Source organism: Galendromus occidentalis, unplaced genomic scaffold, assembly GCF_000255335.2.
Source record: "Galendromus occidentalis unplaced genomic scaffold, Mocc_1.1 scf7180000077527, whole genome shotgun sequence".
Taxonomy (NCBI): Eukaryota; Metazoa; Arthropoda; class Arachnida; order Mesostigmata; family Phytoseiidae; genus Galendromus; species Galendromus occidentalis.
The window spans coordinates 798,046-809,957 of record NW_003805515.1 but is presented as its reverse complement, the minus strand read 5'-3'; the positions used below and the strand labels follow the sequence as shown (position 1 = coordinate 809,957).

General features: G+C 52.3%; 1 protein-coding gene across 1 annotated transcript; it reads left to right on the top strand.

Moving 5' to 3' along the window:
• Window positions 1-1,169: 1,169 nt before the first annotated feature.
• LOC100907907 (protein CBFA2T2) lies at window positions 1,170-11,361 on the top strand. The gene is made up of 9 exons (XM_029112802.1): window positions 1,170-1,537; window positions 7,878-7,981; window positions 8,751-8,968; window positions 9,390-9,652; window positions 9,763-9,874; window positions 10,077-10,257; window positions 10,397-10,599; window positions 10,720-10,908; window positions 11,057-11,361. Exons 2-8 carry the CDS (start codon window positions 7,885-7,887, stop codon window positions 10,906-10,908), a joined length of 1,263 nt encoding a protein of 420 aa, XP_028968635.1. The 5' UTR covers window positions 1,170-1,537; window positions 7,878-7,884; the 3' UTR covers window positions 11,057-11,361.
• The last annotated feature ends 551 nt before the right edge of the window (window positions 11,362-11,912 follow it).

The window sequence follows — 11,912 nt, the reverse complement described above, 5'->3', positions numbered from 1 at the left end:
GTCTCCGCACTCGCTTGCTTTCCTAGCTCCTCGTTGCAGTTCCCGTCGGCCATCTGTAGGGGCGCGATTAAGCGACATCTGGTCGCATACGCCATACGTAGATCTCGGTGAGCCGATTTCTTTGGCAGCTCTGCGCCTTCCCCAACCGTCGCCTCGGGCCCGAGTCCGAAACCCGGATGCAACTTCTTGTCGTTCTGTCTCGTCGCTGTTCCACATTCCGGGATAAGCTGTATTCGATCACAGAACTCTTTCAGAGCGGCTACCGGCATTCCAAGCCGAATCCTGTAGCCTGGAAAGTCCCGACGACTCCACGCCCCCTCACCCACCGATTCCCTCACGAGGAAAACAGCGAGGGAGAAATCGCAATGGAGATGACGGTGATAGGGAGAAACACCGAGTGATTTCGATCGCGTTCGATACGAAGACAATGCCAAATCCCATTTTTCGCGTCCTCCAATGCCGATATCGATCACGCGTTTCCGATTGCTCGAGAACCGGGGCATACCGTGCTCCGGTTTCGCTATGTGTGTATACCGATTCTCCTACTAATACTCCGCATAGGGAAGATATTATACAGGAAGCTCGAACAAGTACCCATGATTCCTGAGGCGTCAGAGTTCTTACCGTGTACCCGCCCGACGCTTAAGCTCCGTCACGTCGATTGCGGAGTATTGAGCGCAGGACATTCTCGTCCTGCCAATCACAGATTCCCCTGCAGCGACCTCTAAGACCATGTGGGAGAAAGTTTTCAAATGAGAAAGCCGAGATCGGGAAAAGAGGCAAGAGAGAGAGAAAGAGCCACATGTGTTCGTTGGCTGTCATTCCGTGTTGTTGGCATTGGAGGATAAGAGGGGGGAAAGGGGTCAGCGAGCCGCCGACACCGAGTCGCAGGCAGGCGGGTAAGCAAACGGGTGGGCAGGCGGGCAGGCGGGCAGGCGAACAGGCGAACAGGCGGGCGGGCGTCTGTACTGAAAGGCAAACCAGCTGGCGAACTACCGAGCTGAGGCAAGTGAGGGAGGTAAGAAGTGGGAGAAGGGAATCTCTTTCCCACATCGCGACCAGCTGTTCTTCTATTCTTTGGCTGTCACGGACAGACGCTGCGAGAGACCGAGAGTGAACGGAGCGAACAGCCTAGCTCTCCGATCGGCGACGTGTGGTGTCCGTGTCTGCCTATCTATCTAGCTATTCATCCGTCTGCCGTCGGGCCCGCTAGCCAGTGTTTGTGGTTTCTGCGTTTGTGGCTATGCTGCCTCTGCGTCCATCCGGTACTCAATCAGCGTTGGCCCAGCATTCATCCGGCGATCGGCGGTCGTGAGCTCGGACTCAACAAAGATTCGGAATTTCGAGGTGTCCCCGTCATCCGAGACAAGTCATTCCTTCCCCGAAATATAGGTGTGATTCGATCGCATCGCAAATGAGTACGGCCTGAACGGAGAAAAAAAATATCCGTCGCCGCAACAGTTTCGTTTCTTGTGAACACTGAAGGCGCGAACCGGCACTCTGAAAGAGAAGTCAAGGTGGACCTTAGTAGCAAAAGGTATGTTCTGAGACACTCGTGGATTCGTATGAGCATTAGTGGAGCCCCTTGAATCACAAGGAGATGATTTAAATAATTGACAGAAATCGAAAAATATAATGTCGTCTCACCTCTGAGAACTTTTTGGGGAAGTACTCTGCTCGGGAACGAGTTGGGAAGAGACTGAACCGTCCGTGCGTAGATCGGCGACGACTGCCAGAGTATCAGGAGCGATTCATTGAGAAAGATTTCTTTGAGAGAAAATCGCATTTTGAACTCCAGACAGGTCACGTATATCATAGATTTCGGTTTGATGCGCGAGAATATTTCGGAATCGGGGCGTCAAGTCTCAGGGAATCTAGAGTTCGATTGTCATACCCGGAGCTCCAAGCCGCGCTGAGTTCCGGGAGTTCCGCAAATCTCCCACGACGTGCTCTCGATTGGATTCCGATGTTCATATCTAAACAGGAGAAAGATCCGACCGAGCAGCGAAGGGAGTCCTCAGGTCCTCCAGTCCCTCACGCTCCATCGTTTTTCGCATTCCTTGGATGAGGCAATGATCGGTGGTGGGAGGAACACCTGACATCGCCTGAAATTCATTCCTGCCTGGAGTATCCGAATATGGATCCGGACAGGTTCTGGAACGCGGTGGGTGAGAGGGAAGCTGACACACCACTCGACCATGAAAGCATCAATGGTTTCCATCTGGACAGTTATTTGAGCGAAATGTTAGCTTCGGCAAAGAACCAGCTCAAGGGAGATACAGCCAGACCGTTCAACCAGGCAGCAGGCAACTCAAGAACCCCTTCGAGCGTATGGAAACCATCTGGTTTTGCGGTACGGCCTCAGATGTGAACCATGTGGCTGCCTAACGTTAGCTCGAGCGAGATCAACACGACCGCCTCCCTACGCTTGTTTTCGACTATCTTCCCTCTCGATCAGGAAAAACTTCTTCTAGCGATACGCTCATCATGTTTCCCGCTCTGCACCCCTTCCGAATGATTCGCAAGCCGCTGTCACTCTGCGGACTGTCCAGAAACGGGCATGCGATCGCCGACGACGTGTACGATCAGTGCCGATCATTTTCGGAGGAAAATTGTTCGGGTTAACAATAATTAGAATTTGTAAGGACCGAATATGACAGATCCAAGCGGGGAATCGATCGGGCCTCGATGCAGACACTTCACTGAGGAAAAAGCCCAAGTATTTCCGCAGTGATGGGAAAAAGAGGAAAGATGCTTGCTCAGGGATTCCCTCCTCTACGAATTCCCAATTAGTCGGCCGGGGCGGTTCGAGCTGGGGCCAAGAGCTCACGGTTTGCCTTTGAATTTGCCATATCGAACGACTGGCGGCGGCCGCGGCTGCCACCGGAGGCAGGGCGGCCAGCGAGCAGGCTGGCAAGCATCGACAAGATGTAGAACAGATGTTCCAAAACGGCACATGCTCTAGAGGGACTCCGATTCTGTTAAAGTCTACCGCGACTTATTTCTCGGACGGCCTTTATATCTATGTAGGAATAAACATCCCAGCGCGCAAAATCGCCCAAAAGTTCAGTTACACATGTCGCTTGCCTCGAGCATAAGCTCAGCTTGACATCGATAATTCAAGTGTTCAGCTGATGCGAGCGACATGATTCGGCGCTACGCGGGCGGGCGAGCCAAATAGAGGAACGGATGCGTAATGGAGCACGGGGGAATCTCAACGAAATTATCACGAGTGAGAGCTTTGCGGGCGAGCTTGAATCCAAATTATCGGTGAACTTCAACCTAATAATCATTATGATAATGATGATATAATAATAATGATAATCTTCATCAGTGAACTTTGAAGGGGTTGGGGGTGGATACTTTCTTCGCCACATCCTTGAGTCGATATCAGAGGAAGTTGAGAGCGTGAGAACGACATCGAAGTCACACAGATGGATTCCCTCTATTCAGGGCAAGGAAAATGCACGGCCAACGATGCTCTCTATAAATCGTAAGCGGGCGGTACGACGGCGGATCCGTCTCTGTTCTCGGAGCGAAGATCAGCCAAGAGACTTGCCACGATCGGAGTGCTTAGCCATTCTGAATCGAGTGACTCCCGGTTCCCCCTTAGTCCGCCGAATCGTCGACTATACTCCTGAGAGGGGAAACTTCTGGATTTGCGGTGCATGCAGAAGCGTCCGCACATCTGTTAGGTTGCAAGTTGGCAGTTCAATTTGACCGACGAAACCGTGATTCTGCTGATGCCGTTGCGGTGGCTGCTGCTTTTGTTGGGACTCGTAATTCGTCATGTTTTGAATGATAAATAGCCTGAGAGAATCCTAATGGAGTCATAACAGCTTTCCTTCTGACACTGTTTGTGTGGAGATTATCTGCAGCTGCGTGAAGGTGTCGAGCTAATCTGCCTCGATTGACTGAGCGTGCGCTTGTGCTTGTACTTGCAATGATGATTGTCTGATTGTGAGAGCAAACCGAAGCTGAGCCGTTGGAGGATTGTGAACAGGAAGCGGCGCTTTGCTAGAAACACACCAGACCGACATATCGTTCATTGCATCTCTCCGAGCCAATGATCGCTCCCGACCCTTCCAGCCGGAGCCTACATTGCATTAACACAAAACGGGATGAGGACGATACGTCTGCAGAACAATGGAGCTCAGCGGGAGGTTGGACGTCTGCCGTCAAGAGCTCCGTATCCCGCAGAAGAACTCCCGGAGTGAGTTTTTAATTGCGCGAGGAGCTCGTTCTCACTCACCGTCCCTTTTGTGAGATTCTCCTCTCAAGGAGCAGGCGGACGGATCGACGGGCTCGGGGCTGTGCGGGGGGACACGATTGAATATTTATCACAACAGACGACTGAGAGTGTCATGCACGCTGCTGGCCGCGCACCCAGGTGGCATCGACGCTGAACTGAGAGAGCCTCGGGTCACGATTCCCACGTACACTCTTTTCGAAAGGCGACGCGGCTGCAATGTCCGGTCCTGACATCCTCGGAATATTGTGGAAGTGAGTTCAACCCCTAACTTACTTCCCGCCTCACCTCCCTCGAGCGGCTTTGATAAATTCCCCGATCCTTTCCGTTCCATCATCATGGTTGGCATGACGCCGAAGGAAAAACGTGCCGGACGGACTCACCATCGGGCACTCAATGAAAGATCGGTCCCGTTGAATTCATTTTACATATGTAACGATCAACGATCATATCAACGATCACGTGAGATTCCGCGCGAGAACACTCATCATTGATCGATACTCCCGGAGGACACCCCTCTGCTTCGAGCAGAGACCTCCCCGTGGACGCTCTCGAGAGAAAAATTGAGCAAATGTTGTCAGCGAATCTGACCCTTCCCAGAAGCCTCCTGGATATTCACGAGTACGTGTTCTTCGGGATGGATGGGGACACGAGGGAGAAGCTTTGAAATTTAATTCCTGCTCATCCTGTATGTACGCTGTCGGGGAAAAAGTTGATGATTTTCTTCCCGTGAGGCCAGGCGGAGCAAAACGACTTCGGCGGTCCCGTCGTTGCCGTACACTTCCTCTCCGCGTCGACGATGGTGGTGGTCTGCAGATGGCGAAACGGAGAAGAAGACGAAGAGGAACGAGGGCAAATCTTCAAGCTGCGGCCTCGAAGGCCAAGAACACCTGCTGCCGCCGCCGCTTCAGCCGCCGCCGCTGCCACCATCACCACTGCCAACCATTCAGCCAAGCAAGCAGCAGCAGCGGTGTCCCGATCTCTAGCGATCCCCGTCCCCCCTTCAGATGCGCAGCTGGCCTGTGCGAGGCCCTCAACCACATCTGGATCGCCCCGCACACAGCCCGCTCGGTCGCTTGCCTGCCTGAAAGCCAGCCAGCCAGCCGGCCAGCCCTGGGCCAACAGCTGCACCCGCTCGCCCGCTGTCGAGCCCCCGAGAAACCCGCCCCTGCAGCAGACTCCCCCCTCTCACAGCCGTCTCAGCTTGCCAGTTCGCCTGCTTGCTTGCCCACTCACTCGTTCACACGAGCACTTACAAGCAAGCGAGAAATGGCAACACCGGGGCTGCGCGACTAATTGTCGATCTTCCACCCAAAGTCTGTCTGGCGGCGTGGGAACGCTCCTCGGTGGAATGCTCCCCTCACGAGGAACCTACATACGTCTCAAGCCCCTCAATCGGACACCTGTTCCCTAGAGATCGCACACGACATGAAGAGGGAGACAGGCAGATGCGTTACGGATACCTTCGTATGCACAAATGATGCCAATAGGCCGCTCGGAATTCGTGTCTTCAGACTCGGAAACGCTCCATCTCGACTTCTTTTTCCCATGCCGTTCGCGCCACGGCTCAACAGGTCGCGTGCTTCGGTGATCACTAGGCGATGACCTAGCGATCATGATTCAATCGCATCACAGTACTTGTTTGGGTCAAGGCGAGGAAATTAATGCTGCCCCGGGCGCGATATTGGAGAGAGAGACTTCACCCCCCTTCTCTCTTCCTCCTTCATGACGCCAGCTCCATACCAGCTTACCGAAAATGCACTCTCCCTCCCTGGAAAACTCGAGACAGTTCAAGGGGACAGCAAGAGGAGCAGCGCGATCTCCCTAAACATCCGGGAGGATAGAAGCGGCCCTGCAGCCCCGCTCCAGCGAGAAGGAACCTTAAGCAGCGTCTAGAATGTGCGTTGCAGGCTCAGAAGAAGATATAAAGGGCGAAATGTATACTTATCGCGGTTCATGAGAATCAGGCGCTATTCCTTTCTTTCGGGGTCGCGTTGGCCCGTCTTGCATTTTGTTCTCACAAAGCCGCCGATTGTCAAATTGCATCGTCCCGCAGTCAACTGCCCCTGCCTGAGCCCCGATCTCGTGCTGGCTTCTCGTGTATATGAAGACGGTGTTTGGAACTACCGCAAGTGGCGACTCCCTGCCTGCGTAGCATACGCTTGATGTTTCGACCAGGATCCTCTGCAGCATATCAATCTCTCGGGTTCCGAACTTCCAGCCTGAGATTGTAGATATGTAGGTCATTGCTGAGTCGCACGTCCTTCAGACGCTGTCTTTGCCTGGCATGCGAAGTAGGCGTCGAAGCAGCGAGCTGATCGTATCGAACCGAAATGTGTTGATGTGGGTGGGTCCCGCATATTACTCGCTGTCAGCGCATCGAGGAAACGGGAATATAGGTCGTCCGACCTGCTCGATGACGGGAAATTTCGCGTTGGAAAAAAACGCGATAGACTCGCTCGAGTCTCTGAGGTTCAGTTTCATAATTGATTTAATTCCGGACCGGCGAGTTCCCTCGAATCACTTCCGGCTAGCAAGTCGCGCAACACTAAACTGAGTGCATTGCGTTCCGGACAACACTTGTGTGACCAGAGACAACACGGTGTTTAGATGAATTCCGACACGAGCTCTGCGAGAGGCGACCATGGGCTTGAGGCGGGTCGGCGCGCGAGATATTGATTTGCGTGACAGCTCTCCCAGGATAAATGTATTCGTTCCGGGAATCGAGATCATCGTTCGAGAGGTGCCGCTATACGTCCCCCGCCCGCCGGACAGGGACCCCCTCGATGAATCCAGCGAATGCCCGTCTTGCGTCTGTCTGTGACGGCTGACGGAGTCTGGAGTTCACCAGACCAGTCCAGACGCCGGGTGTAATGTCGGGCAGAAGCCCTACTGCGTCTGGGTGGGATTGTTGGTGGGCCATCGCGACGACCGTTCTCAAACGGGGAAAAGACCGGGAATCCCGCTGGTCTCCCGCGAACAGACCCGGCGGATAGAAAGGAAAGCGGACGGAATCGCAAAGGTAATATTCGCGGTTTAGCAAGTGCCTCCGCCGCTCTCAGGGGTCCGAACACACGTCTACGACTACAAGAGCACCAGATCTCAGAGCGAGAAAGAAATACTCCTTTCGATGCTGAGCGGGAAGATCCTTTGCTTCTGCGAGGCTTGCAGCAATGATTGCCCATACACATCAGAAGCATAAGGAACTACGCAACCTGCCTTTGCGTCGCCCGCGCGAGAAATCATCTACCCTGATAACTTCCCATCCGGAAATATCTAGGTACGAGGAGATATTATCTCTCCTCTCTGTGAATTGAGATCCCCATTTGGACGCGATGTCAGAAATAAGCACGGCGCTGGCGTATCAGCGTATTTTAACATATCTATAGGTAAATCTTTTCTCGCATTCGACGCGCCAGCTGCATGTGGGCTACATTCAGAGGCGTGGTAGCGGAGATCATCATGCGCACTTATTCGATGCCTCCCGTGTATGGCAGCTGTGATTCTGGCCTATCGGAGCTCATAAGTTCGTCGATCTATCCACCTAATCACAGCCATAGCTCTGCTGTCCTGAATACGCATCGAGCAAGTGTGACAACGCGCTTTCATACTTCTCCGTTCTTTACAGACCTAGCATGCCCGATGCCACCGCTAGCGAGGGGGGTGAACAGCGAGCGAGTCAGGTGCCCAGATCCCCCCAGGTCACACCCGCAAACAATTCTCCATCACGAGGTGAGAGATTTTGGGTCCGAGCTCGATTCCCTCGACCTCCCCGAATATCGCGCCGGCAAAACTGAGCCGATGCTGAATTGCGAGACTCGCGAAGTCCAAATATCCTGAGGGATGAAGGTGTGGAGACTAATCGAGTGGAGATCGATTCGTTATTCGGATCTTTGAGCTTCTCGGCAATCTGAACTTCCCGTCTCGCTTCCTTGTTTAAATCAGACCCTCCGTGAGATTGTGCCAGTTAAATCGGAATAAAAGTGTTTCCGAATCCATTAGCTTCGAAGCTAGCTGCGACGTTCGAACGAAACTAGCTTCTCGAAAACAGCTGGCGACCAGATGGGTTGTCTCCAGGAGCTACGCGTGTTTCAGATTGAATTCTGACCTCTCCGTTCTCAGTGATGACATCCCAAGAGAATAGAGAAGGCGCTTACTTACAGAGGCAACGAATTTGCATGCAGCCTTCGGAGTTGATTCTCCCCGAAGTAGCTCAAATATCTCTCAATGCGGAATACGAAGTGGTAACACGAGAAGCTGCTCTGAGAGAAATCTCAACACGGAGAACGATTGATTTGAGCTCGTTTGGCAGCGAACTCTCTTAGCGGCAAAAGCTCAGAAGCTCAATAAGAAATATAATTATATAATGAGGACTTTATTTATTTTCCACCTGCGGATATTCGATGCACAGAAATATGGTAGTGTACATATGTAAGCAGTGCTTGTCCTATCCATTCACTGGACATACTTGGTGCTTACTTTAGTTTCTTGAACTCCTCAGGTCGGTCACCGTCTCCGGAGCGGGCCAGCAGCCAACGGATGGAAAGCAATCGAACGTCCCCCAGCTCTACATCGGATTCTCCACCGACTGCGGCGGACACGACCCTTCAGCAACGGGTGCAGAAGATTCGGAGAGTTTTCACAATCATAAGGAATTTCTGCGCCGATGTCTCTCAACAAAGCGGCGAAGCGATGACTAAACTCCTTTGCTCCGTTGTGGTGAGGGATCTCTTCCCCCTTTTATCTCTCGATGAGATGAGTATCGGATTCTCTTTTCGTCTCCCTGTCTCTCTACGGTATCGTCGATCGAATTTCCTGGATCAGGAAATTGAGATCATGAGCAGCTCCTGAATCCTCGATGCCCACGCGGAAGGGTTCTCCCTGGAAACCTGTAGGGACGCGGGCGTGCAGACCTCGCATTCGAGTCAAGCACATATCGACGATGGCTCCGTCCGTCGCTCGATTATTACCCTGAGACCGCTCATTCCATGAACGGCGGTGAAGACAACAACTATAGTGTCAGTGAAGCCGATTCTCATTGTGACTGCACGCTCCAGATGGCTTTTCGCACCAGCTGGTGTCGATCGATCCGCCGGCGCCACGAGCTGAGTCAGCTTAATTTTCGTGTTCGTTGTTCCAGTGTGCGACGGTCTCGTTGGAGGACTTCCGAGTCAAGGTTGCCGAGTTGACAGGTTTGCACCTGAAAGCCTTCGTGATACCATTTCTGCGAGCGAATCTCCCCGTCATGCAGAACCAGCTCCTTGTGCAAGCGAAGTCGGCCAAGTTGAACACGCTCGAATTCCTCTCCAACCACAGCGAGTTTCTCGTCGATCCGGCAATCAATGGAGAGCCCTTCGAGATCTTCGAGCAATTACCGCCTAGGAAACGACTCTACACCGACATGTCAGTGTGTGCACCATTAAGGGAAAAAATACCGGAGCATTAAAATTCTTGAGACCTACTACGAGCTGCTGCATAAATCGAGATTAGTGAGTCCCTGAAATTCTCCACAGACATCGACCGTCGAGTGCAGAACCGACAAACAAGCGACCGAATCGGTCAGAAGAGGACTTGGAACTTTTCGATGGATCTCATGTAGAAGAAGCCTTGCAGAATGTCAATCAGGTGAGATCCACCGTACATCCCGTAAGTTTGGATACTCCGAGCCGCAAAATGGAAACGGGAGCCGCTGATTGCAATCCATGCATCCTTAAGGGCGGAAAAGTCAGGCGGAAATCTGAGTTCATTCAGTATGTTGGGGTCTGGAGCGGAGCGATGAACTTGCGTAAACCCGGAGCTCCGCTGAAATTCTCTACATTCATTGCAGATGCTAGATTGCATCCTGGCCATGGTTGACAAGACGAAGAAGACGCTATCGCTCCTTCAGAAACGGCCCGATCCCCTATGGAATCTTCGCATGCCGTTGGAGCTGGAGATAAAACGGCGGGTCACCCCGCCAACAATTCCGCATTTCGACATCGGTCTGCTCGACGTGCGTCGGAGAACTGGTACTGCTTCAGCTCGAATCCTCTCGCAGACAATCTCTGTGAAAAGAAGAGAGTTCGTCCTTTCCGCGAAACTTCGATTGATTCGCGGAATTCTTGCAGCCCCTGATAGCAGTGTTGTGACTGAATGCATATTTTCCAGAAGAAGCCGTCCAGGAAGTTCGACGACAAGCGATGCTCGAGCTGGAGAAAGCAGTCACCGCCGCGGAATCGCGGGCAAGTCAGATGATCGCTATGGAGAGGACTAAATTGGAAACCATGATCTTGGAAGCGAAACGACAAGCACAGCAGGAAGTGCTGACGAGACTGAACAAGCACGAACCGACAACTAACGACTCTATGTTGGTGAGTTTCCACCCTTATCCGCCATTATTCTTCGAGTGCTTAAACGACTGATTTTGCCTGATTCCGTGTCATCGAGTCTGATCATAAGCCGCGTCTGTGATATCGGACATCGCCCCTCAGAACTGTTGGAACTGCGGTCGCAAGGCGAACGATACCTGTAGCGGATGTGGACTCGCGCGATACTGCGGCGCTTTCTGTCAGCATCGACACTGGGAATCTCACCACAAGGTGTGCAAGGCATTGCATTTGAGTCGGGAGGCCCCGGAAGCCCTGCGACTCAAAGAGGAACGGGCAGAAGAGGTACCTTAAGTGAGTAGTCGATATCAATGCGAAACCATCCGTGCATCGAATACTGACATTGCTTTCCATCGCTTCATAGGCTGTCCCGATGCATCTATCCTTCTTCTGCTCCGATCGATCGGGAGAATATTCATCCAGGGGTGTTTCACTGTTTCAGGCTGAAATCAGCGGAGGTGGCTCGATATCTGCCAATCGAAATCCTGTTGTATTTTCTGTATGAATGCTGAAGGGTGCAGAAGCTATTTGAAGGGATAACGGGTAGTCGGAGCTCGGAGAGTTGAGCCACGCTACTAATTATCAGTGCAATACCAAGAGGCAACCGTCATCCTGTATCTAGTCCATTTAATGCAGCTGCCATATAGAGAACCCACGGACGAGAGGCAAGGAACAACAGCGTTCCATTGTGATAACGATGAGTATACTATGGAGAAGCAAGGAAATAAACATTTTATGTTGCTCCGTCTAAGGAAGCGATTTAGTCATCGATATTGGGAGCGAATACATATGGATGTTCGATGTGCTTCTGTCTCACGGTGAGCTTGAACTCGCTCATGCCGGCAACGGATAGCTCTTTAATTGGGCGATAGCATAAGATAATGATTGTCATGCAACCACCCGAGAGCGCAGATCAGACGTAATACTTCGCGTATCAAATAAGAGGTGATGGAATGAAAGGGAGCTACCTGGAAATTGGCGGAATGTCAATCGTCAACCGAAACATTGATACGAGGACTCGCGTGACACCCATAATTATCAATTGTTAGCTACAGCCTTGTCGCCGGAGAGGGGGGAACAATCACTAATTCCCAGTGTCGACAAGCGTACGGGAAGTAAGGTAGAAATTCGAGGTTTACGGGCGCTGCTGCGGCAGCCGGATCAATGCTGAGCTCGACGGGAAATTTCCTGTATCGGATGCAATCGCATGCAATATCATTTTCCGGAGCGCTACGACCTTCTGGGGCTTCCTATCGGTTGGAGTGCCCCCATATTATCATCACGCCGAGCGGCTCATC